At 36.7% G+C, this 27,769-nt stretch overlaps 1 protein-coding gene across 33 annotated transcripts in view; it reads right to left on the bottom strand.

Annotated features, from left to right (window-relative positions):
* The window catches only part of LRRFIP2 (LRR binding FLII interacting protein 2), a 107,617-nt gene that overhangs the window by 38,930 nt on the left and 40,918 nt on the right, over positions 1–27,769 (bottom strand). For 10 of the 33 annotated variants that reach the window (XM_032356043.1, XM_032356255.1, XM_032356337.1 and 7 more), the window contains 13 exons: positions 26,612–26,662; positions 21,367–21,423; positions 21,224–21,268; positions 17,761–17,829; positions 15,886–15,927; positions 14,374–14,439; positions 12,586–12,660; positions 11,236–11,283; positions 11,110–11,154; positions 10,225–10,272; positions 9,704–9,760; positions 7,166–7,243; positions 4,766–4,855 (listed from right to left, as the gene is read on the bottom strand). The exons of 6 other annotated variants lie outside the window; for them this stretch is intronic. In XM_032356043.1, the coding sequence (XP_032211934.1) occupies positions 4,766–4,855; positions 7,166–7,243; positions 9,704–9,760; positions 10,225–10,272; positions 11,110–11,154; positions 11,236–11,283; positions 12,586–12,660; positions 14,374–14,439; positions 15,886–15,927; positions 17,761–17,829; positions 21,224–21,268; positions 21,367–21,423; positions 26,612–26,662 (771 nt within the window). Of the gene's footprint in view, positions 1–4,765; positions 4,856–7,165; positions 7,244–9,703; positions 9,761–10,224; positions 10,273–11,109; positions 11,155–11,235; positions 11,284–12,585; positions 12,661–14,373; positions 14,440–15,885; positions 15,928–17,760; positions 17,830–21,223; positions 21,269–21,366; positions 21,424–24,624; positions 25,595–26,611; positions 26,663–27,769 lie in introns of those variants that run through there. 17 more of the 33 variants (XM_032358049.1, XM_032358206.1, XM_032356418.1 and 14 more) reach the window with 16 other exon arrangements.

Raw genomic sequence — 27,769 nt, 5'->3', positions numbered from 1 at the left:
ATATTTGAAAGTTTTTCTGTTCTTTTTCACTGCCCACATTTATCATGTTCATTTTTTCCTCTCAGTATTTATATAAAAGGTGTTTACTTTATTCAGTAATATAAATACTATCTTAAACTTTGATCTTTTTCTTCTTTTTATTGTAATACTCTTAAAAAAGAATTGATTTTAGTTAACTTTGATTTTTTTAAAAATCACATATAAAATGTTTTGGAAACAAACCATTACAGTAGTTTTTAATCCTGGCAATTATTGTCGCAAAAAGGAATAAACTTCCATCACATATGTACTAGTAACACGATGCCTGATACTTAAGAGGGTTATTCTTCAGAATCAAAGAAATACTGTAACTGAATAAAACAGCCATATATTCCTCAGAGTACATCCCACCCCTCTTCTACTAATGAGTTAAACAGAAAAGCAACATTCAGAAACACTCTTCTAGATCTATCTGAAATCCTGGCTCCCAAAAGGACCCCCCAAATCCACCTATTTTTCTTAACAGTCATCTTGAAATGATCTTACATTTCAGAAGCTGCATCACTGAACTAGTCCATCGCAATGTTGACTCTATTGCTTTCACTGTCTTCTGACAGATCCCAACTGTCGCAACCCAAACTGATCATGCGCCAAACCTCAGGAATTGTTAAGGCAGCAAAAAATGCCAAGAGCAGCCATGCCGCAGTCCAGTCATTTGGGCTGCAGTGACTTGGCCAGAGACTCCAGTTCTCACTTCTCAGATTGTGTTATACTATGTGCTGTCTTCCATTTAGACAAAAAGCTACTTGAAACCTGCTGTTCTAAAAGCCCCAGTGCTCTCTCTAGCAGCCTAGAGCTCTGTACAACGGCTCTGCAATGACACACCAGTGTTCATAATGATGACCCAGAGTCTGCCAGATCCTGAAAAGGCTTTTCAATGGAATAACATTTTTAATCATGCTTAATATATTAAGGTATAAAATAGGGAAGGCTGGTTTTCAGATATAGGATGAGCAAGAGGATCTAATGCAAAACATGACTACAGCTGATAAAAAAACTGTATAAATAACAGTGGAAAATATGAATATGTACTAATATATAAAACATTTCTAAGATTAGTAAGTGAGAAAGCAGAAAACAAAGGCTGCATATACGATATGGTCACAATCCTATAAAACATGCAAATTAAACTGAGATAGAAACAAGACTAAAAGTAAATCAAGTTAAAAAAAAAACCCAAAACAAAAAAACACTAAGCAAAGCTTCCCCTCCTCTGTCCCCCACAAATATGGCCCTTGGGACTTAGTCATTAATGTTAACTATAGCTTACTATTCTCAAAAAGTTTCAAGTAAATATCATGTCATTGTACCCTTAAATAATTAAATAGGTAATTTTCCAATCAAGAAAAGGGCTTCTTTGATAGCTGGAACTTGGAAGTCAGCTAACAAGCTTGCAGTATTTCATATTAGTATTAACGTGAAAAGAAGAGGAAGAGAATCTGGGTGGCTCAGCTGGTTAAGTGCTGGACTCTTAATTCCAGCTCATGTCATGATCTCAGGGTCCTGAGATAGAGCCCCATATCCAGCTTCCTGCTTAGCAGGGAGTCTGCTGGAGATGCTATCTCCTTCTCCCCGCCCCCATCCTCCCTGCTGGCACACACTCCTGCCTCTTGATTTTGGCTCAGGTCATGATCTTGGGATCATGAGATCAAGCCCCAGGTCAGGCTCTACACTGGAAGAGTGTGGAGCCTAAGTGTGGAGCTGGCTTTAATTCTCTTTACCTCCTCCCCTCCCCTTGTGTGCACCCACTCTCTCTCTCAAAAGGAAAACAAGATTTTTTTTGAAAGGGTTGTTTAGAAATAAAGACCTGTATCTTGTTCTCATTATACTTTTTTTCTTAAAAGGAGATTTGAGGGCACCTGGGTGGCTCAGTTGGTTAAGCATCTGCCTTCTGCTCAGGTCATCATCCCAGAGTCCTGGGACTGAGTTCCACATCTGGCTTCCTGCTCAGAGGGGAGTCTGTTTCTCCTCTCCCTCTACCCCTCCCCCCTGTTCATGGTGTGTGTGTGTGTGTCTCTCTATCTCTCGCTCTCTCAAATAAATAAAATCTTTAAAAAATTAAAAAAGAATATCAGAGACCTGATATAATTGAGCTATGCATATCTGATGTATACAACTTATAGCATGCAGCACCCCCTCTGCCAACTTTAACAGTAAATCTAATGTAATATATATGATCAGAAGATAAAGGTATTCATATTAAGGCATTTGAATTAACTTAATCAACATATTTATAGTTTCGTTTAATATAGTTATTGGAGTCTAATCCTCCAACTTCTAATGTTATATATAGATGTGATAATATGATCAAAAATTCTGTCTGATGGTTAAAAAAGAAAAACAACCAGAAAAGTGAAGACTGATTCTGTAACCACAGAAGGGAAAAGAGCAATTGATTTTAATAATCTCCTAAAGCAAAAATGGCTGAGGATTCCATTCAGAAATGGTCTATTAACAATCAGTAAAATGAAAACACATTTACGTCCTTTTCCCCAGCCTGATGGATGGGACAAAGGAACAGTGCAGAAGAAAAGACCAGAGGCTAGAGCAATCATAAAAACTGTATAATGAGTTTTGCCAAATCTGGGCCTGGCACCCTTTTCAGCACTCCTAGTTCAGAAGTTATAAATGCAGCAGAATGTATACATATGTCTGATCCACAATGGGGAAGCCTAAAAGTGTCTTTTAAAATTTTTAATTCATTGTCAGCATTTTCAAATCAGGATATTTCACATAAAAATGCAAATTCCCTAGCTTATCATATCAAAAAGTGTGGGGGTGATCTTACCAAATCAAGTCCACTTTCCATTTATCTACGATGAGCTGCATGGTTACCCTTTTAAAGAAATACTATTAGAAAAAATTCTTGCTCTAGAGAGAGGAACAGCAAATATTTACGCTTTGCCATAGGGCAAAATTAAGGATATCATATAGGTACTTAGATAACCATGAAAAAAAAAAAATATATATATATATAAACCATTAGCTCACAGGCTATAAAATAAGAGGGTGCTGGCCAGATTTGCCAACCACTGCTCTAGAGAGTCTTTTAGCTTATAAGGCGTACAGCGTGATGCTTTGATATAATGATGCATATATATCAAATCATCACGTTATACACCTTAAATATGTATACTTTTTATTTAAAGATATGTAAATAAACCAAAATAACTATCTGGGTAAAGAAAAGAGTTATATTAAATTAGCAGAAGCAGGAAGACTTTCTTTAAAACTATCAAGCTTCTCACTGCTGTGTAGTTACTAAAATAAATTGCCAAGAAATACATGTAAGGAGGACAGAACCACCATCACAAATTAAAGGCTAACAGAATTCAAAGTATTTAAGAAAAAAGAGATGTATAAAATAAATTAAATTGTTTATATCTACCCAAAAAAAAGGCTGCTAAGCAAATCATTAAAATGAGCAATATTTCAGGGAGCCAATCTTCCAACTCGGCATACAGATTCCCTGATCTGACAGAGAGCAAGACAGGGCTGCTATAGAGCCAGGTTTGAGACCTAACAAATTGGAATACTTAAGGACCACAATTAAAATTATTTTCCAGGTTAAAGTCATTCAAAACTAACTATTTAGATACAACCAGCAATGTGCTAAATATAAATAATATCTCTTCATTCAAAAACTAACTTTTTGGCTAGGAAACATTGTCTCTCACCTGCTTCAAAGTGCTTGAAAATCAGACAGCACTGGTCTATGGGCAAAACAGAACTAATTCCAGCAAAGGATAGGAGGTGCGAAAGAGAAAAAGAGGCTATTAGATCAGGCAGAGGGGTATCTGCTGGTTGGAGTTCCTTCATTAAGAGAAATGCCTCGAGGCATCTCTACTGGACAATCTTTCCTAAATTTAGTTCCCAATAAACGTGAAAGCAATGGACAGAGATTTCTTCAAGATAATGTCATAGTCCAAATGATTAAAATCTATTCAAATTCTTCCCAGTTACCGTAAATTAGTGATACTTTACTAAATAGTATTTTCTATTGTTCAACCTTCAAAATCTGTCTAGTACTTTATATACTCACCGAAATAAAAAGGGAAGAAAAATTTTAAGACAGATCTGGAATATCTATATATGGGCTAGGTATTAGGTTTTAAGGAATTATTTTTATTTTTATTAGGTATGATAATGGTAGAGTGAACATGAAAAAGAAATTCTCAATTAGAGATGCATACTGAACTACTGGGAAATACCATGGATCTGCTTTAAAATAATTCAGAGGAAAAGAAAAAGATGAAGCAAAACCGGCAGAACACTCACAGTTGTTGGAGCTGCTGATGGGTAAATTTTCACAGAAAAGTTTTTGTTGTTGTTGTTGTTGTTGTTGTTGTTTTAAGATTTTATTTGTTTATTTGACAGACAGAGATCACAAGTAGGCAGAGAGGCAGGCAGAGAGAGAGAGGGAAGCAGGCTCCCTGCTGAGCAGAGAGCCCGATGCGGGACTCGATCCCAGGACCCTGAGATCATGACCTGAGCCGAAGGCAGTGGCTTAACCCACTGAGCCACCCAGGCGCCCCTTTTGTTGTTTTTTTTAATCAGAGTATATCAGTATATACATTCCAAAACAAAAAAATAACTATATTTTAGGTTACTGTATTCCAATAAAAATTAAAGCAGCAAATTAAGATCCTAACTTTCAAATAGCTAATGTATTAGCCATTAGTCAAAAGGCTGAGACACCACAACAACTCCCATGCAAGACACTCACGCTGGTCAAATCGGGGGTACTGACGTCATCCACCTCAGAGACTATACTCCCCCTACGATTGGAGCGACTAAAATAATCGGCGGTAGAAACCTTTCAATCAGAAAAAACGACATGCTTTAAAGGTTAAGAAAAAAGAGAGGAAACGGATAAGAACAATGGCATTCAAGGGAAAAGATACTGTTTTGGTGCTTGATCTAGTATCACGCAATGAGGAAACCACGGCAATGAACCTACTCAAAAAAGCAGAAAAGAAATGTAAAGGGGGTCCTAAAGGAAATCACAGCTCCCTGAAATAAGCCTTTGTGCACCTTTAACTCGAGCTGTATCCCACAGAGATCATGTAATGGCTGAGGGCCGGCCAAGGCTCCCATGTTGAGCACTTGTATCATCCTCACAAAGAGAGTACTGACCTAAAGCCTCTACCTTATTTCAAAAATGTATAGTGCATTATAGCTCTCAACTCCATTAAGCAAATATATGCTCAACACAGGGTTCTTTGCAGTTTACTGCACCTTTTGCCCAGTTTCTTTTTTTTTTTTAACATTCTCAACATTTATTATGTTTTATACCGAACTTTGTTCCTTTCACATGTACTTTTTTTTTCCTTTTGCCCAATTTCTATACTTCTCTCTTTTTCATATTCTTCAAGACCAGGATCTGTGGGGCAAAATAATGGAAGAACTACACTGGCCCCTTTCTGGTTCCCCTAATCAGTCTTTTCCCACCTGAGACTTTGTCATTGGCCTAGAAAGCTCTTCTCCGGCTCTTCAAGCAGCTGGCTCCTCCCATTTCAAGTCCAGCTCAAAGGTCACTTCCCTTGGGGAAGCCTTCTCTGGCCATCCCACATGCATCCCTCAATGTGCCCCGTCCTATCACCTGTTTTTCTCTTCACAATCCCTGGGGTTACTTCACTTTTCTTCCTTTGTTTACTTGTTTATTTTCTATTTCTTTCACTAGGATATACGCTCCATGAAGTCAGAAATCCAGTATGTCTAGCCTACCATATTATTCCCAGCACTTAATACATGCCTCACATGTAACAGGTACTCCATAAACATTTGTCGAATTAATAAGTAAGGAGTATTTTTTACCTCACTCATCAGATTTCCTTACCTCAGCTCTGTCTGATTACCTTATTTAAAAACTTTTCCCTTCCAGGATGGGAATCTGAAAGTCCATCCAGAGACAAAGAAGGCTTACAAGTGTGAAGTTTTGCTAAGGGCTAGTACAATCAAGCAACAGTATTTTTATTTATACTAATTATAATCCAACTTAGATTTAGATATACCTACTATTTTACTGGTTCCTACTGTCTCAAGAATTTTGTAGTTATTCTCCATATAGTAATTCATTTAATGCATATATATTAAGCTTACCTACAAGGACAATTAGTAAGATCCCCATTACAAATAAATTGCCACTAACGCAACTAACAGGTTGTAGAAGTGGCTCAAACCCAGGCATCATTACTTTAAAGTACCTGCCTGCCCTTTCCATTCCATCACTCTCCAAAGGGCTTTCAGGTGTTCTGGCTTGTTTTTTCTCCTTCAGCTCTGAGGATGAGCATTAACTGGCTCACCAATGGACCACAACTGCCTTAATTAGATCACTGCATTTTTGGCAACAAATCTCACAAACACTTCGGTGTTCCCCTTTCCTAGGAAATCTTCAGGTTTACAGTCGTTCACAAAACATGGCTCTTTTCTAGCTCTAAGCTGACATAGTATCCTTATCAATGTAATTTTCAAGTCAATTCTCAAATAGAGCAAAAACATTATCAGCTCTTTGAAAAACTTCCAACATCATCAAAAGAATAATCTGAAATTACATAATTTGTATTTTGGCGTAGCTATTTGTTGCTTCTACAATTATTATGATAGTTGCATTTTTAACCAGAATTTTTTACCAGGATTTCTAAATTTTGCCACCAATGACACTTAAAAAGTTCTCAGGTCTTAAAAGACATATAAACTATAAATAATACATCTCAAATTCACAATGAAGAAAGAAACTCAAGGCAACATGATCTGTAATCCATAGTTACAAGTTTTATGCAAAGCGGATTTTGCTGGAGAAACATTTTTGTTTCTGGTGAACTGTGCACATAAATACATGCACATAAAACAGCAATAAAGAATAAAAACTGAAAAATCTTTCAAATATACAAAGACCAGCACCTAAGAGGTGTAAAGAGGCAAGTTACTGATGAAAGCTTCCATAGCCCACAGAGAATACATATTCACAGGGACACATTTTTGAAGGCAAATTATTCATATAAGCTCAATTTGAGGAAACTGCTCATTTTTGTCAAATGCAAATTTCACTTTCCAGTAGAGTTCATGGGATCACACACAGGGGGGCAACTTAAAAACTTATAAGTGTATGAGTTTGCATACAAACCACGCTCACCACACTGTCCCTTCGCCCACGACTGGTGCGACCAGAAGACGCAATGCTTGCAGTGTCATCATCGGGAAACTACAGATATTAAAAGCAGATAATGAAAAACATGTGATGCCACTACAGGTCTTACCTGGCTATAAGCACATTGCGCAAGGTTTGTGGAAGCACGCAATTACTCTCCAAGAGCCTATCACTGGCACCAGCTATTGTGCACCGTCAGACAGAAAAGTGGCTTCTAAGTATAATAAACCATCACTGAAAACCAAATGGTATTTCCAAAAAGCACACAGAATAAAATACTACTTTATCTTTTATTTAAGTTACAGAAAAAAGAGGACAGAACTGGAGGGCTAGGGCATAAATAGACCAACAAAAAACAGCTAGGGATTTCATGCTTTTTAACCACTAGACCCTTTGGGAAGCCCATCAGGGGGTCAACAAGTATACTTAATGCTTAAGTTTGGGAGAGAAAAATATAAGAATATCTTCAAGTGAAGTATGTCAAACACAGAATTTCCTACCAGCAAGGACTGAAATGATGATTCTTATTTTCCTTTATTAATTCCCATGCAACAGGTGGAGATATTTCTAACATCACCCTAGAGTTTTCTAACTATTTCATAAGCAGCAGGAGGCTCATCTTCCATGTGTATAGGTTACCTCCATTCTGACATCACTGAGGAACCATTCTGGCATCACCAAGATATAACTTTGAATCCAACTTGCAAATGAAACAACATGTAGCCAGCACACAAGGACAAGGTTCTACACTTGACTGAAAATATATTACCACCATTTTATTGGCAAGGGGCCATAACATTGGTACATTAAAAATGCTACCGGGTCCAAGGATTGCCAAGTGGAATTTTATTACAGAGTGAGGTAAAAGTAAACTTCCTACTTATATCAAAAAGCCTTTATCTCCTAAACATTCCTGTGTACATTTTCATTAAGGAGTGGAATTCTTGAGAAGTGCCTCTTGGAAATAGCAGGAGAACAGAGCCCAATATGTATGTAAAAGAAAACCCATTTTGGCTCACCTATGCCACTCCACAAAGCAATCTGTATTGACCATTAAGAAACTGCTTTAATAATTTCTCCTATTTTGACACTGTCAAGAACAACAAAGTAGGGCGCTTGGGTGGCTCAGTGGGTTAAGCCGCTGCCTTCGGCTCAGGTCATGATCTCAGGGTCCTGGGATCGAGTCCCGCATCGGGTTCTCTGCTCCGCAGGGAGCCTGCTTCCTCCTCTCTCTCTCTCTGCCTGCCTCTCTGCCTACTTGTGATCTCTCTTTGTCAAATGAATAAATAAAATCTTTAAAAAAAAAAAAAAAAAAAGAACAACAAAGTAGTTCCTAAAGTCAACATTTGCCTTGGAAATGTAAATTAGTATAGTCTTCTTGGTGGGCAATATGGCAATATGCCATCATAATTTAAACATATATACATCATTTATTTATTTTTTTGACCCCCATCACTTATTGATTAGAAATTTACTTTATATGAGATCTATTCATAAGTACACAAAAATATACTTATATACAAAAGTCCACTATGCAAGTGTTTGCTGTAGCAAAAATCTAGCAACCTAAATATCCATCGACAGGGAGTGGGAAATACAAGCTTCCAGTTATATAATGATCAAGTGATGAGGACAAAAGCTACAGCATAGAGGATCTAGTCGATGGCACTGTAATCACATTGTATGATGACAGATGGAAACTACACTTGTGGTGAGCACAGCATAATACAGAGTTGTCAAATCACTATGTTGTACACCTGAAACTAATGTAACCACCTTGTGTGTCAACTATACTTCAATTTAAAAACAAAAAATCAAAATAATACCTACCAAAAAATTAATATATCCAAGAAATCCTGAAAAAGAAATGTGCATCCCATACACTAGTGGGATAATATACTGCCACTAAAAAGAATGAGCTGACACAAAACTATCTCCAAAATGCATTCAGTAGAGAAGGAGACATATGGAAAGGGTCAGGAGACTTTTACTTTGGACTTTCCTTAAGCTAATATTACTTTTATAACTTAAAAAAGTGTTCTAATATTCCAGAAAGATTGGGTGATTAGAATTGTCCCAGTTTTGTCTTTTATGTAAACAGTTTTTAAAAGCTGGCTTGTTTTATTACTTCTCCTTTCACTCCATTGACTGAAGTGCTGGCAAGTGAAATGGCTCAATGCAGGAAGTCAAGACGGAAAGGAAAAACATAGGACAATCAACCTGTATAATGAGTTATCACCACTGAAAAGATATGAAGTTCACATTAAAAAATACACATTTTTTAAAACTTCTAAAGGCACTGAAATTTCATTTCAGAAATTATATGCTAAGTCAGATTCACAAAGTAAACACCAATTAGGACAAATTAGTATACTTGAGTTTTGGGTACTTAAGGAAAATGATAATCCATGCCAAGAGAGTGAACACACATTCTTAATATTCCAAATTGTGAGCACAGATTAAGGAAACAACCAGAAGTATCTAAAAAGCATGCAAAGAGACCAGACAGCTCACCACGGGACTGCTTCGGGCCGAACTTGCTCTTGATGAGTAATAACTGTATTCAGATGGCTATAAAGTTTCCAAGAAGAAAGGTTTTATAATAATGGCCAGCTCCTTTTCCTGCTGGGGGAATACATCTGTGACCCTGGATCTAAGTGGACACTGGCTCCCGGGGAGAAGCTGACTGTTACTCCCAGGTCTGGAATTCTACCTCCCTCCCAACCCTCCAGATCCAGCAGTCCTCGGCTGGAGGGTGAGGAGGGAAAGGGGATGCCCTGAGGAGCACTGCTCCCATCCTCTTCCTCAGGGACTAATGAACCCAAAAAGTTTTGTCACCAATATTCCCTTCATACTGTGAGCCATGATTTCCAGCAGGCAGTTCCTCACAACCTGGTAAGAGTCACAACTGGTCAGCTCATGGGTCACAGCTTATAGAGCAACTGCAGGTCAGATTAAATGACTTTCTCTTTGTAAGTAAACTGTGCCCACCTACACATGCCCCCCCCCAATCACCTCCCCCTGTTTGGACTTACAGTTCGAGACCCATAAGGGTTATATAATCCACCATCATACAATGACACCTAAAGAACAGAGGAAATACCACTCATCTATTTATTCAGGCATCAAAGTTGTTTTGGAAAATGTCACAATTTCTTCACAGTACTCAGTTCCAAAAAAGCATTGTAGAATGGTGTGTCAGGTGAGAACACTCACTGATTGCATAAAGTCCTACATCAGTCCCAAAACTTCAAACTCATACTTCATTTAAAAAGCACCATTACAGTATTTCTTTTCATCATCATGTTATGAAACTAGGAGAAGGAACTTTTACAAATTTATTCTCTCAAAAGAGCGAAATGAGCAAAAATGGAAAGTGAGGGACACAAAGCATTTTGCCCATTGGCACAATAAAATGAAACTACAAAGCCTCACATTGCCAGTCTACTCGAACAGGCCACAGCACAACAAAGCAACAGCCTGAAAGCAACCAGCTCACAACTTGCACATTACACAGAGATAACGGCTTTTGCTTTCTAGTCAGCTTGCTTTATTAGACAGAGCCTAGTATTAACATGGCCAAACCACAGCTGTCCCAAAGAAAAATATGACATCTGTGCATGGGCAACCATTTCACAAAGTATAAACTGTAGTGGGGCCCATGCAAGTTTGTCTTCTCTATGGGAAACCAACTGTAAGCAAGGGCCTACCAATGGGCAGCAGTACCTGGAAAATAAGGCTGGGTTTTTTTCTTACTACACTAAAGGTTCTCATTTTAAGCACTAGCAGCACATTCTGCTGTGTACACAGCATTAAAGCCATGTGTCCTTGACTATTTTGTAGGAAAGCTGTCAAGCCAGGGTCAGCACCATGACAGTGGCTCCACCAGGAGTACACACGTTCCAGAGAAAAATACAAACCAGACTGGTACTCCTCAGCAGACCAGAATTTGCAGTAGAGGAGGCCTATGAAAAAAGCGCATGATTTAACCCAAAGAAAAGCAACTGGTAGCTCTGACGACAACATGCTTCTCATAAAGTACTAACCCTGGTACTCTTTGATGTCGCCAGAGGATCACTACACAGGGAGGAAGACTGTTAAGAAACAAAAAAACAAAACAGAATCAGGTAATTCAGCAAAAGGAGACTTGGTCTCTCCATCACAAGAGCAGAAGCTGTTTATTCTGTACTCCATCATAATTCATTAGCATTTCCTGAGTGCTAAATGTAGTTAAGTAACATGTAAGGTGAGGAAAAACTTAGCCATGAGAAATCTTTTTGAATACCCATTTTAAGCGATGAGAGAAACACCCGGAAAAGTTTTCTATAAATGTGTTTTAAGTCCTACTGGGTTTTCAATAATAATGCTAGAAGATAAGGTGGCAACCTCAGAAAACACTCAAGAAAAGAGGGCCATGGCACAGGGAGTATGGAGGTCAGTGGCCACACCCGGGTGGTCACCAGCAGCTCCTGAGACACGTTTGAGATCTCACGGCAGACTCCTGATGAGCCTGGCCTGGTTGCTGAGGAAGCAGGTAAATTACCTCCAAGTTATCACACAAGTACTCTTTTCCAAACAGATTAGAAACACTGTATTTCAAACAGGCCATAGACAAACTGTCTTAGTTTAATCAGAAAAAAATGTACTTGTCACAATGAATCCAAGGCACTAACAAGGCACAGCATTTTTAAAAATGGACTTAAACCTTTCTTTTTCTGCTGTCATTTGAAAATAATTTTCAACTCTTTTTTCCAAGCCCATCAGACAGGGCAAATAAGAATATCTAGGTTGTGTGGGCAGGTTTTGACAACTGAATTCTTTTCTATGTATTATGTGCCACACATATTTCTGTTTCAAATGTATGATGTGTCAAACATCTTGAAAAAACAAGGATTCTAACATTAAACAAATAATTATAATCTTCCCATCCCAATTATAGTTTAAATTTTTACATATAAGCTTTTATTAAAAGGCCATCCACCATGATGTGTAGTGATGCCTACAACTTACTCTGAAATGCATCCCCCCCAAAAAGATAAATCAATGGATGGATAGATGGAAAGACAATAATATAATAAAGGAAATATAATAAAATATTAATTGTAAAATCTAAGTAGTAGGCACATGGGTGGTTAATATATCATTCTTTGAACATTTCTGTATGTTAAATATTTTTCATTTAAAAAAACTGGAGAAACTGGTACTAATTTAAAAATGTGGTAGTTCAATAATTCACATCATGTAAAGATATACAGACTCTATGAATTCAGTTACCACAAACTAGTGCACACACAGCCACTCACAGATTAGTTCTAACTAGTCAAAATGCAAAACCAGGGGTTAGAAGTGTGTTAAAGTTGGATAAAACACACAAAGCCAAAAAGCTGGAGACAAACCCGAGTGTAGTAGGCAGAGGAGGGTTTGCTATGCCTAAGACTGCTATAGCTTCTCAGGTCAAAGTAGAGGCCGCTCTGCAAAAAGTAAAATTAAACACATTTTTCTTAGGTTAAACATTGGTGACAAACACAAAGGCAAACTCAGATACTATCTACCCTCTCTCCTCCAAAACAATGACTTTAAAGCATTGACTCGCATTAAGTAAAAGTCAAAATAATAATTATCTCAAATCTCCAAAAAAAGACTAATATTAAAAGTTAACTGTATTCAAACCAAGTCATTACTAATTTTTTTACTTTAAAAACATGAGCATAAACCTCTGTCAAAATGGAATGGAAATAGTAAGTGATTTATTCTCATGTCATATTTAGTAACATCCTTGGAAAAGCCAAGACAACTGAGTAATTACCACTTTTATAATCCACTTGGCAATGTCACAGAAAAGAGCGAAATCTTTTTCTTCAAATTTCTCCTAGTCCCATCATTTGACGAAATAAACTGATTGAATTAAGTTACCAAAGACACAGTACAAGTGTGTCCTAAACAGGTTTAGCCTAAAACATCTATGGCAGGTTCATTTTCAATACATCATAAAAACAAGCCATTATAAAGACTATGGTTACCTGGCAAAGAGAATGTCATCTATAAAACTGCCTTTCTAACCACTTTCTTCACTCAGAGTTAAGGAAATGTAAGCAATTCATGGCTGATAGACTCCTCCTGTACTGCTGACACTGTAATGGGGGTGGGGGGGTCTCTACCACTGACCCCTGCCACTCCCAGCCTGGCCTCCCCACACCAACCCCTCAACAAGGCATCAGGACTAACCTCTCCCCAGAGCTCCCAAGGCTTCACCCTCCAGAGCTTCTCACTAATGTCCTCTCCATTATTTTCCCTCCTACCTGCCGAAGCTATTGATCCTCTCTCACCCGGCAAAGGTCAGAGCCCCCTCCAGAGGAACCAGTTAACAGGAAGCTTGGAACTGATTCTCACACCAGTACTGTGGCAGCCTGACAGGAAGAGGTGTTCCTAAATACCCCAAATGGGCATTCTGGACACATTTTTCCCCCACAGAAATGTTTAGCAAGGTGGCTAGAATAGAGCACTACTAGTTCTGCAGTTTAATGGCATTCTAGGTTAAAGAGTTTTCTGCAAGACAACATGGAATTCTGCTAACACATACCTCATTCTTTCTACCAGAAAATTCATTCCACACTCCCAAAATTTGACCTACAAACAAACTCAGAATGAAACCTGTCTGTGAGTTTGGCACTGCCTATACTACCACAACTAAATCAAATTTCTAAAATAAGGATACAGATCTCACTAAATCTGGGTGCCTGGGTGGCTCAGTTAGTTAATTGTCTGCCTTTAGCTTGGGCCACGAGACCTGCAACAGGCTCCCTGCTCAGTGGAGAGTCTGCTTCTCCCTCTGCCCCTCCCCCTGCTAGTGTTCTCTCCCTCTCTCTTTCTCAAAAAAAAAAATAAATAAATCTTTAAAAAAAGAATCTCACTAAACCTATTCTTGAAGTATATTCTAAAGTACAGTTCATAACTGAAAATACATGATTAATGAACTTCTTGTATTAACTTGCTATTAAATCCTGTAAATGAAAACAAAATTAATTTTAAATAGATTCTGATAAATCATGTTTCAGTATGTTATCAAATTACAGTAACACCTAAGGCATACATGAAAGCAATCATAATTCTTACATACCCTAAAAGTAATCAGTGAATTTTACAGCAGCACAAGACAGTGGGACATGAGACAGAACACAACTAACCAGTGGGTCTTTATGAGAACCAGAGGACCTCTTCTTCATTCCATAAGAGTGACTGTAAGAATGATTCTGGAAGTAAACATCTGAAGTTAACTTTCACAATCACAGAGTGAAGTTTAAAAAATAACTTAATAAACTTCACCTTAAAATTATACACAGAAGGATGCATACGAGATACAGAGTAATCCCCATGGAATCTATTTCCCAACTGTTAGTAAATGAATCACGGCACTTGGCTGACTACTGAAGATACATAGCACCTCTATACATCTGCAGTCCCCCTGACTCTGCCCCCATGCCACCAAGCTCCACATATAGACAGCTAAAAACGATGTAGGACTCAGAGCCAAGCAGAGCGTTTGTGAGGATGTTCACCCCACATCTTATTTGAGTCCTTTCCACCTTCTACCTTCCTTATAAAGGTATGCAGGACAATAGGTTCCACCTTCTTCTAGGCCTTTCTTAGCAAAAGGCCAAAAGGTAAACCTTTGGGATCAACCAAAACAAGACTGAGAGAAAGAATATGGCATTGCTTTGCCCAAGAAAAGTACATGCTGCTCAGGAGGAAAACAGCCCAGACAGTATGGATTACTTCTTATAGCAACAGCATTATCAGACAGAGGACCTTACACACAGGTCCTCTGAAGACAGCACTGTCTCAGTACATAACTTCTCCCAGCACCACAAAGCCAGGTATAGATGAGGGAATAAAGGACAGAAATACTACTATATAGGTCTTTAGGTAGACAAGAAACCCAATCTAGCTATGTGCTGCTCACCTGATATAAGGAGGTATAGCTAGAAATGTCCTACTTATCAGCAGTCTGCTCTAGGCAAATCATTTGACAAATGTGCAGCTAGATCCTAAATCCATCCACTCACTATTCTTTTTTAAAATATGCATATTCTCCTTTTACAAATTACCCTGAACATTTTAAGAGATGACTATATTGTCTAGAAACTCGGGCAATCTACCAACATAATATTAACCCAAGGAAAACATGCTATAACTAAACTTTCTTGGCTAAAATGACATACATAAAAAACCAGCCAAATCAAGCAAAAATGAGCAGACATAACTGATGTTTCAGGTAACACCTGTCACTGCTGGCTGTTTCCTGTTTAGCAACTTCACATCTGCTGGCTTGTGACACATAACAAGGAACACAGCAGGGCCTATAGTTCACTGGGTATCAAACACTGGCAGAAACATGTCTTTCAGGCAATGCACATGTGTCATTTAAGGAGCTCATCACTTTAAGAAAAGATATTACTACCAATCTTAATCCTGAATAAGGAAGCAAATCATTTTTATCTGATCCTGAAATTCTAAAGGAAAAAATTATTCAAATGTTCAATTATGCCACAACTGCAAAACAACAGTTTTTGCATTATTGGCCATATGCTTTCCCCAAAACATAACAAACCTGTGAAAGCTAGTAAATCTATGATCAGCATGATTAGGTATTTATAAAGTAAAACTCTACATTTAACACAAAGTCATGCACCACATACTAATGATGAAAGTCTTGACGATCTATCCTTGAGAGCATCATACTGGATTTCAGAAAAAGTTGAGAGTTGATTGCATTCCCAAAATCAGAAATATAAAGAGGAAAAAAGCAACATTTGCAGTTACTAAAACTCCAAACTAACCAGAATTTAAGTAAAAACAATTTTTTTAAAATCCAGCACTACTTTAAAAGTCAAAAATTATTATATACAAAGACTGTTACATTTGATTAAAAGAATCTTCTTCCCCACAACCACACTTTCCTAGTATAAGTGATTACTAAACTCTATGTACATGTAAAGCTGCATGCTCTCTTTCAAACACAGAATTCCTAGTCAATAATGGCGAGATGATTCAATCTCAGTATGCTGTAGCACAAAACACCCAGAGGGAGCCTTTACATGCAGGAATAAAGCATTCTGAAATTTAAAAAGACGTTTTACTTTTTATTATTGTGACTGTTACCATCATCTCCCATTGTTTGAAACATGGCAAAAGCAAGGCATAGATACTGAAGCGAGAGCACATAACTAATACAATCGGGCTTATAAAAAAATAATTGCAGCACCAAAATGTGGAAGTTCCCTTGAATCTGCCTGTTGTCACACAGCTGAAAAACTCCCCTTCTCAAAAACTTTCCCTATTAAAAACACTGAACAAAATTGGTAACTTAGTCTAGGTAAAGTGTGGAATATGCACCATATACATTCAAGTGTGGCATTAAATATCAATCAAAGAAAAACACATAAAATTTATGATAAGATCAAAAAAACCTGTTTCATATAGGGTCTTTAAGAAAATAAGCATAATACCACATTTTAAATCAAAGAAACTGAATTAAATTAGTAACTACTTAGATTTGTGATTTCCTAATTTTGTTTCTGAAGCATTCTAATTCTAGCTTACTACACCTTTTAAGCAATCTTACCCAGAAGAGGCAAACAATAGTATTATTACATGTGTAACAAAAATCTTATTTATCTAAAATTTTCTAAAATGCCTAAAGTTATGCATTTAGTAAATTACATGCAATGGTAAAATGTCACTGTATAGTGAGTGACATTTCCCTGAAAGTAAAGTTCCTTCTGTATAGAAATTTCACTTAGGTCTCTTCTCCATTAACAAATTACATTTTTTGTTAAAAAAAAAAAATATATATATATATTATATTATATTATCACTAAAATATGTATTACTCAAGCCACACACATTCTTGCAACTAAACTATTCTGCCCTCCCAACCAGGCAAGTTCACTGAAGGAAATAGCCATGTCTTATGTTTTCTGATCCTCTCTGTAGCTCCAATAGCATTTTTCAAAGGCACAGAATTTAACAAGAGAATTGAAATTGATTATTAGAAATTAACAAGAGAATTGAAATTGATTATTAAATTGATTATTGAAATTATTTCAATTTTCTCTTTCGAAAACATAACGCAGAGTTCAGCTGGTTTTTTAAAAACTGCTGAATGTGATAAGAAATCCATAACTTGGACATCCCAACTGCTACTACAACAACTGGGTAAATATAAAGAATCCCTCCAGTACATACCAATTGGTATCTTTGTTGTTTAAAAACAAATAATTCATCAAAGAAGGGAGAACTGAAAATATTAAGGGCTCTTGCTAAAACATTTCTATGTTTTAGACAGTCTATGACAGTCTGTCAAAAAGAATTTAACTCTCACAGAAAGTTACCTGAAAGTCTTCATCTGAAATAAAATTAAAAGCAATGGAGCAACTTTTTGTTTGTAGAAACAAAGTTCAGCAAGTGTCAATTTCCGTTAGAATATACCTATTATTAAAGCCCGCAGAAGGCAGAACTCTGAGAGTCAAAGTGCATAATATTAACACTGCACATTTTTCTGAACTACACACCATGATGTCTTTCTTTTTGGGTGTACTGGCTCTGCTCCAGGGTGTCCCAGTTATGGCCTTCGACGGGCTCTTCCATGAAATTAAACAGTGTAGTAGTAAATGACAAAACACAAATTACAAGCATATTAAAATTAAATTCATTAAAATTATACTAAGCATATTAATAATTTAAGGGGAGCTAATATATATAACAGTAAAAAGCTGCACCAGTAAGAAACTGTAATGTATTCCTACTGCTCTGGTTCAAGATGGCCTCAATTTCCTAATTTTGGACCTCTACCTTATGGTCCTCTCATATTTCAATATAAAAAGCAGTGACAAAGCATCTGTTTTTTGAAGAAACAGACTGTTTAAATTCTAAGCTCAGGGCTTTGATTTCATCCTCCTGCCCCCAAACCTTTCATTCACAGTCTTGAACTATCTTTGCTCTTTTTATTTTTTATAGAATGTTTATAGCATGGACACCATTTCCAGCCCAAATACCTTCCGGCAGGCCATCTTTCAAGAAAGTATTAACTGAAGTTAATTGGAGAAAAAAAAGATTGAAGTCCTAAGAATATGGCAGAAAACCTTAAATACATCTGCCTCACATCTAGGTACTACTATGACGATACATCCAATACAAGGTCCAGAAGTGTTAGACTTTTTTAATATATAGTTCATACATTTTAAAAAATAACTGGCAAAGAAATACCAAAACTCCCAAATTACAGAGCAAATCCCAATAGAGTTTAGGTCAGGGTTTTAGGCCATCACATTTATTTTTAAAAGAGAACAAAAGCTGTGTACATAATACAGCTTAATGTATGTGGTAGTTATTTTTTTTTTATTTTTTGTTCTTTTAAACTCTTATTTAAAGATTTTATTTGTCAGTGAGAGAGAGACAGAGTGAACACAAGCAGGGGGAGCAGGAGGCTGAGGAGAAGCATGCTCTCCACTAAGCAGGGAGCCTGATGCGGGACTCAATCCCAGGACTCAAGAATCATGACCTGAGCTGAAGGCAGACACTTAACCAATTGAGCCATCCAGGCATCTGTGGTAGTTATTTTTTTAAAAAGTAAATAATCTGGGGGCTCCTAGCTGGCTCAGTCAGTAGAGCATGCAACTCTTCCAAGCCCAAAACCCACACTGGGTGTAGAGATTACTTAAAATTTTAAAAAGAAAAAGGACATAATCTGATGAAAATTAGAACTCCCAATATTATCTACTTAAAACAAACAAAAAAAACTTACCTCAATTATACTTTATTTTTAAAGATTTTATTTACTTATTTGAGAAAGAGAAGGGAAACAAGGAGCAGGAGGGGAATGGTGGAGAGGCAGAAGAAGCAGACCCCCCACTGAGCAGGGAGCCCAATGCCAATCTCTATCACAGGACCCGGGGATCATAACCTGAGCCAAAGGCAGACCCTTAACCAACTGAGCCACCCAGGTGCCCCCCTCAATTATATTTCTTTTAAACAATGTTATTTGTGAGCTTTCAGACTTATTTCCAGGAAATCTAACTATTCAAAATGTGTTGGATATACACTCACACACAATAACGTACTGGAGTCTCCTCTAGAGTGTAACATTTTTATTAATATTCATGTTCATGCTCAGATTTTTTAAAATACTGGGAGCTTTACTCTTTACCATAGCAGCAAATTTTCACTCTTACCACGATGAAATAAAATGCTGTGAGAGTTCTACTTTTATCTGAAATGTATTTAATGATAAAATTTCCATAAAAAGAAAATCATCATCATTACTTTATAGTAAAGTACCTCATGGTAACCAATTCTTCATCAGCTTAATTGCAGGTTTAATTTCTCTTGTGCTTGTTTACAGATTTGTTTTAAAGCCTCCTAAATTAGGGGCACCTGGGTAGCTCAGTCAGTTAAGCATCTGCCTTTGTTTCAGGTCATGATCGTGGCCAGAATCCCAGGATTGAGCTCTGCGTTGGGCTGCCTGCTCAGTGGGGAGTCTGCTTCTCCCTCTTCCTCTGCTCCCCTCCCCACCACTGCTTGTGCACCTCTCTCTCTCTCTCTCTCTCTCTCTCGAGTGTGCACGCTCTCTCTTGTGCATGAACGCCCTCTCTCTCTCAAATATTTTTTTAAATGATTAAAAAAATAAAGATTCTTAAATTATGTCAAACTTAGATGGTTTTACTGTTCAGTTAAAATAATATAGCCAATATACAATCAAGTTTCCCTGACACCACATAGAAAATTATAAATAATCAGCTTGATGATAACTGTGTGAAACCTCACACTATGAACACTATAATGGAAAGCAAAGGAAAAAAACATCATTTTTTTTTAAATGGGGAGAGATTGTTTTCAAACTCTCAACACTCAACTTTTAAGCTTTTATTGACTAACTCCCTATAAGATTCTTTTCAAAGTGTTTAAAGAGAAAAAAAATCTCCAGGTAGAAGAAAGATGAATTTATTATCTCAAAAAATGTTTCTCCTGTAAAATCATTCAAGCTGCTGATTAGACTACTGAGACTTGTTAATATTCTTATAAATCTAAACTTTTGCAATTAACTAAAATATGATTCAAAAGCAAGTGTACTAACTTACTGTAAAAAGAGAAAGTAGATTACCTTCACTAATAAGAAATATGACTAGAGAAAAGGACTATTTAAGACTATAAAAAAATCTGTAATTGATATACCAGACCACACTTGGTTTATTATAGAGTACTTTTATATATTACACAAGCTAGGAAGAAAACTAGACTTAGGGAAAGTTAGCCAATATAGACCTCAACATGAAAGATCGTTTTACTATGAAAAATCTAGATATATGCTTATCAATATTGTCAATGCACAAATTAAAAGCATTGCTTTAAGGTTTCAAACACAATTCTTTAAAAGAAGATCAGTGTATTGGCACAATATACAAGACTTCAATGAACGAACTCTCATTTACCTTGATTTATAGCAATAAAAGCTAAAAAGGTGAGACATACTACAAAATGTTAATCAAAATGTTGAAGTATGGTAATTACTGTAAATATGATAAGCAGGAAATTTTTCAAGTCAGTAGCTCAAATTTTCCATGTAATAAAACTATAATTAGTCAACCAAGAGCCAAAGCTATTACCCATTAATAAAGTTATTTTTATAAATATGGAAGTGGGAAAATCTGAAAGTCCAACTAAACAATGTCATTCCATAGGAATCAATCTTATTATTTTGTGATAATTTTCCAAAAACAAAGTTCCTTTTCCACAAAAATAGTAATACATATGTTAATAGTTTAAAATATTCATGATTTTAGAATTGATTTATATTGATTATAGCAATGATTTAAGAGAAAGATCACTTTCCAATGAAAGGACTTTGCCAATATTTCCTCTCTTTTTTTTTAAAGGCAAAGGAATATGAACACTGTCAGATTGTTCAGGCAATAATGCTGCAGAAAGCTCACACATATAAGCTTTGCTATCATGGTGCAAACAACTTAAAATACCAACCCTGTGACTGCCAAGACTTCGAATGGACAATGCATCCTCAACTCCCTGATAAGAACAAAAACAAACATGGCATAAGTTTGCAGGTAACTGCATTAAGTTAATGAGGGGCAAGTATAGGGGCAAGTTCATTGGTTATTACAAACCAGATAAGGTTGATGATGACTGGACCGGTGGGAATACCTGGCCCTTTCTGAATCTTCCTGGGAAAGAAGAAAATACATGGGGAATTAATCACTGAACACAGGGCTATCAGAACAACTGTGCAAACAGCAATCGGTTAGGAGCACAGCAGCACCTTCCTTATAGCAAGCAGGTATGGACAACTCAGCTTCTGAAGCTGGGTCTCAGACAGCCACATGCTTCAGGTGGAAAGAAATTAGCAATAATTATAATCTTGTGTATGTGTGCCTGCCCACTTCTAAATTGTAATCTATAAACGACCAGGAAAGCTCAATATACCAAGATAAAAATAAGCAAGTATACTTAACAAACAGAAACTGAGTTCAGCATTAAAAGTAAAGCTTTATTTTTTTTTCACTGTGAATGTGCATTTATGCAAAGCAAGAAGAAATGTTTATTACAAAAATAGTTTCAGGACTTAAAAAAAAAATTGGGTCATAATTTTGTGCTCACTGCAAAAGAATTTTTTTGTTCTCTTGCACCCCTCTACCTGGAAAATAAAAGAATAACTAAATAAAATACCGGTGCTGTGTTGTTAATATGAAAAACTACTTATAAATAGAACAAACTATGTAAATCATTTAGAGTTGGTAAAGTTATTTCAAGAGCTATGCCTCATGAAGATGGTAAAAAAAAAGGGGGGGGGACAAAAACAAAAATCAAATGATGACCACAGCCTAACAGTTGACCATATTAAATGCAACTGTAAACTTTTCCACAGTCAGCTATTAGCAATGGAGCATTAAGTTCTGTCTGTGGGATCCAATGACTAGTTCCTACAATCTAATCAACTGCAACAGTAAGGAACTTCTGATCTTTCAGAATTTCAAAGTCCAAAGTGTTAATCTACACCCAACTGTCCAGCTGGGTTCCTAGCTAATCAATGCTGTCTTTTCCAAAAGGAATCAATACCTAAACACCAGGTGGCACTACAGCATGATCACTACACAGGTGGAAGAAACAGATGTGGTCATGTCCAAGCATCCATTTCAAATTACAGAGTAATTCCACAGAAACACTACAACCTAATGCCTTAGTTTTGGTCATGATCTTTTGGCATCCTTCAAAAACACTCCTGGTTGTCATCTGCTGTGTGCACTGATGCACGTGATCAAATGTTCAGAAGTCTGTTTATAAGCACCAATATGATTCAGTGATACAGTATCCAACAGTGTTCTGAACTTTAGGAGTTCATCAGTGATTTACAATTTTGTTATATAACAAACACAGGCAATCTACAAGAAGCCAAGCAAATTTCTTCCTTTTCCCCATCAGGTTATATACCACAAAAGTTTTGAGAGCATGTGCATAAACCTATCCCAGTTCATAGGACAGAACTGGTCGTAACCAGTTCTAGGCTAATTAGCTTTACAGAGCCCTGTGCTATTCACACAGCCTAATTCTACACGTCCCTTCCCAGTCTTATTTGGGGTACTAGAGCAAGATACATTGTTTAATGTTCAATCTTTCCTATACCCTTTTTTTTTTTCATTCCACCTACCACGCAAGGGCACTTTTTAAAAAATCGACCTCTAAAAACCAAAGTTCATTAAAGATGCAGCAAAGACAGATGAATTCATATTTATTTTCAATTATGTTACTTATAAAAATAATTCTTAATAAAAATACCTTAAATAACTTATTTTTTTGCCCCATTTGGAAAAACTGGCCAAAAAAGACCTTAGAAGACTCCATAGAGGCCACTTAATGTGAACTGCAAGAATAGTTTATTCCAGTTATAAACTACACCTTAAATCAGCACTGTCCACCAGAACTTTCTGTGACAAAGTGAAAATGTTCTGTTTGTGCTGTCTAATACGGTAACCAATGGCCCCATGTGGCTACTGACCACCTGAAATGCTAAACGTGCAACTGAGGACTTAAATTTTTAATTTTAATCTATTTAAATCTAAACGTAATTACCCACATATGGCTGATGGCTACTATACAAACAGTAAGGCGAGCTCAAAGCAAATGTTCATTATACCAAAAAACCGCAAAGCACATATTTTACTAAGAGGCTGCCATGTTGCACCACTCTTATATAAAAAGGCAGGCATTTAGGTACTTGTGAATTACTGTCCCTACCTTGACTACTTCTGCACAGTGACAAACATGAGAGAAAGAGAAGGAAAAAGACCCTAGAACTATTTTTAAGAGCTAGAAAGGTCCCTAGAGATTATACAGTCTGATCCCTTCATTTTAAAGTAAAGAAAATTGCAGCACAAAAAGATTAAGTAGGAATTCACAAAGACATAAAGCTGGGACCAGCATTCAAATCCTCTGACTCCCTAGGCCACCAAACCATAAAGAGACCATCCTACCCAGGCTAAATCTACACTATGACATAGCAAGAACATGAAGACAACGGCCAGGTAGGGTTTTACTCAAAGATTCCTCCTTCTCTGGAAGAACAAGCAACTTCATTTCCCAGGTATTCTAGAGTAGTATTTTAAATGGCCAATTGGCTTTTCCTGAATTAACAGCACCAGGGCCAAGAGAAAGAAAAAAATTCGGCAACCGTGTTTCCAGGTACCAACTACAAGGCTGACTATCCTTCTCTTCCACAGTCTGGGAAACAATCCATTTTCACTGTCCTGGAAGTCAGCAGTAGTATAAAGGATCCAAAGCAGAAAAAAAAAATCAGAACAATGCCTTAAAAAACGGATGTATAGGGGCGCCTGGGTGGCTCAGTCCATTAAACATCTGCCTTTGGCTCAGGTCATGATCCCAGGGTCCTGGGATCAAGTCCCACATCAGGCTCCCAGCTCAGTGGGGAGCCTGCTTCTCCTTCTCCCACTTCTCCTGCTTGTGTTCTGTCTGTCAAATAAATAAATAAAATCATTTTTTTTTAAATGGATGTATATTTGTTCAAGGCTTTCTGGAAAATTGTTTTGATACCTCTAAATTCACGGCAATGAAACATAATCTGCTTTTAAAAATTCACTCCATGTGGAGATGTAGCGATTTTATTGAAATAAAGAAGACCACAGCCCACTGAAGGCACCTGGCCCTGTTCTCTGTCAACAAGTAAGATTTAAGTCAAGGCTGGAGCCATTCTCTCAGTTTCAAATTCAGAAACCTCAGAAACTGCACATTCTCCTCCAGGTCACTAACACGCTGCTGATGGAGACGCTCGGTTTAAAAACAGAAACACTGGCCTCACTAGGACTATCTGGAGGCCTACAAAGACTTGGGCCCTTTCATCTTGGTCCTCTCACCTTCCAACCCTCTAGCAGGTATGGCGGGCTCTCCGACCTTGGAATTTTGGCTCTGCCAATGACTGAGCAAGTTGTTGACTCCATCCATTCTTAATCACCTTATCTGTAAAACGGAGATGGCGGTCCCTATCTTATAAAATGGAGACATATGTAAAAAGCTCTGGCACGGTGCTGACATATAGACCCTCATTGTTCATTCATTCCTGAGTCTCATGCCATGGCTTTTCCTCTTCACATCCCCCAACATCCCACCTCTACACCCAGAAAGTGTGAAAATTAGGAGAAATTTTTTAACATGGGTATATTTTTCCTTCTAATAACTGACAATCCCATTATTTGTATGAGTTATTTTATTATAAATTTACTGTTCTTTATATCTTATATTGTGATTATAACATGCCAACTTCTACTATAGGCTCTTAAAATGCAGCCAGAGAGACAGATAAGCTGAAAAGGAAAAGGAAAAATTAGTTTGAAAAGAGTAAAAGCAAGTGTCGAAGGGGTTAAGTGATAATTATTGCCATCTGAAACTAAACCCCATCCATATTCTCTGTGAGTCCAAGTTATCACTCAGGACTTGAGTTAATACCATCTGCATTCTAAGCCTCCAAACCGAAAATGTTCCCCTTCATGAAAATCTAGTGCATTCACTTCCTGAACTACATACATTTCACAGAGATAAAAACTATGTTTTTATCTTCATGGTCTTGGAATAGAAGAATCAAACATGAGACTTTCAATATAGGCTTTTCTTCTTAGTGTTTTGGTGTGTTCTAAGATAATAAAATCTCAGGCAATTTAATTTTAGAACTATGATACATAATTTTTAAAAATTAAACTAATATTTCCATGGAAACTTTACAAGCAAAAGTGATTTCTTTTATTCACAAAAAATGTTCTTTATATCTTAATGAATCAACAGTAAGATAAACCAGTTTCATGCAGAAGACACTTGAAATAAAACCAATTAGGCTAGCTTTAGTAACAAGAAAGGACAGATTCTACTCTAAAGTAACAAACACATTCATGAGGAATCACTTAATTGTAAGTAACCAAACATTGTCTTTCTCAAATATCACAATGAGAAGTATGATAAAGTTTTAAATCTGTAGGTGAATACAGTCATAAATATTTTTTATAGTCATAAATATTTTAATTCTGGTTGTCCTTCAAAATGCTGCTGTAGAAAGAATTTGGTTATAAAAATTTGTTTAACAACCATTAGTGGTTCCTAGCCCTTTAAGGGATCACAGACTCCCTTGAGAATCTGGTGTTCACTTAAAAATATACATATATTCAAAAGTCTGCATGAGATTTTAGGCTTCCTGCTCCATCTCCCGTGCCTGTTCACATTGATGAAAAAACTTTGTAATAGGAGACAACTGGGGAAATTACCAACGTAGAAAAAAGTTCAAATTTAGGAAGGATTCCCAATAACTAATATTTTACTGGTTCACGATTTGCTATTGTAGCTAAAAATCTGGTAGTGGTGGTAGAAGATTCAAAAAGGAACTGAGAGAAGTGAAAAAACATAAGAGTAATTTTCACATGAAATTAAAGAATGACTTGGGTCATCTTTCAATGAGGACGTTTCTGCCTAGTTTTGTTTTTGTTTTTTTTTTTTAAGAGAGAAAGGAAGAGGGGAGAGGGAAGAAGGGAGGAGGGAGTGAAGGAGAGAAGGAAAGGAGAGGAGGACAAATTTGAGGAAGACAAGAACAAACTCAGAGAAAGAAAACACATCCATTTACTCAATCTTTCTTGGTCAAGAGCAGTCATGACAGAAGTGTGAGGCTGTGGACTACAGCAGAAAATGGATGGACTCCAAGTACACATTTGGTCCACTACAGACAGAAGAGACACTCTCTGACCTTTAGGTTCAAACATGCCAAACACTCCTACTTGGCAAACTATTAGTCAATGTTTTACTTCAAGATTGCATTATTGCAGCAACTGATCACAACATGCAGGGCAGGCAATCCTGGCCTACCAGCCACTTCTGAATCTGTCCCCATTTCCGATCAAAGGAATAATGAGAGTGCTACAAATGCAAAAGTTTCATCAGCTGAAGTTTCCAACATACTGCATGTCTGAAAAGTCTTAGATTAATCCTATAAATTTGCCCTGAGACCAGTGATCTTTAGCTTAATGTAAGTTGCACATTCAAGAGACAGAAAATTACTAAGCTAAATATGTTCCACAATGAAGAAATATATGGCTCTCTGCAGTTTAGAGGAAATGGAACTTTTACTTAGCAACAATCTCCTTATAATTTTAGGAGTATAAGAACTGCATTTAGTATTTGAAACCATATATGATGTCAAAAACAAAAATAGCAACATAGTATAAAATGGTTTTTGGTTTAGTTTTTTAGCTGTGAATAAAATCTATAAACACTTCTCTTTAACCCATTAGCAGAAGTCCACCACCAACATAAAAATAGTGTTTAATTAATATTTTAAATATTAATATTAAATATTTAAAGTTTAAATAATATTACTAATATCCTGCAGGCTCTCCCCCTTCATGCCAAAATGGCATCAGAAATTTTTTTTTTATGTGAATTTTCGGAGTCAGGCTGATGTCAGAAGGAAAGAGTTAAAAAAAAAGATTATTTGTTTCATTTTAAAGCAGCCCAATTTCTATATACCTATTTTATTTTTTACTCTTCTTTCTGATGATAAAAGTGTACTGAAATTTATGAACTACAGAAAAGCATTAAGAAAGAAACAAAACTAATTAATTCCACCACTGACAAACCAAAACATTGACAGTAATCATTTCTTTCTAAGTAGTTTTTGACCCTATATATGATACTACTTCCTACCAGTCTTCAAATTGTTGAGGTGTTTTTTTTTAAAAAATTTTCTTGCATGAATATCTTCTTCCATTATTAAATATACTTAAAAACTATAAGGCTAAATGACTTCACAGTGTTTTACTATGTAGATATCATAATATAATTAACCTAAACTCTAAGAGAGTTAGGACTATAGTAAATAAGTTCATCATCTCTAAGCTGACTTTAGCTAATATAAGTAAAGCACCTATCACACCATAACAACTTGCTACCACGTACAGTAAGAGCTGTTTATGTGTTTGCACTATTGCACTTAATTTGCTGACACAGAATGGCTTATTTAAAAAT

This window comes from Mustela erminea, chromosome 1 (genome assembly GCF_009829155.1).
Source record: "Mustela erminea isolate mMusErm1 chromosome 1, mMusErm1.Pri, whole genome shotgun sequence".
NCBI lineage: Eukaryota > Metazoa > Chordata > Mammalia > Carnivora > Mustelidae > Mustela > Mustela erminea.
The sequence above is the reverse complement of the archived record's forward strand: the minus strand, read 5'-3'. Positions and strand labels throughout refer to the sequence as shown.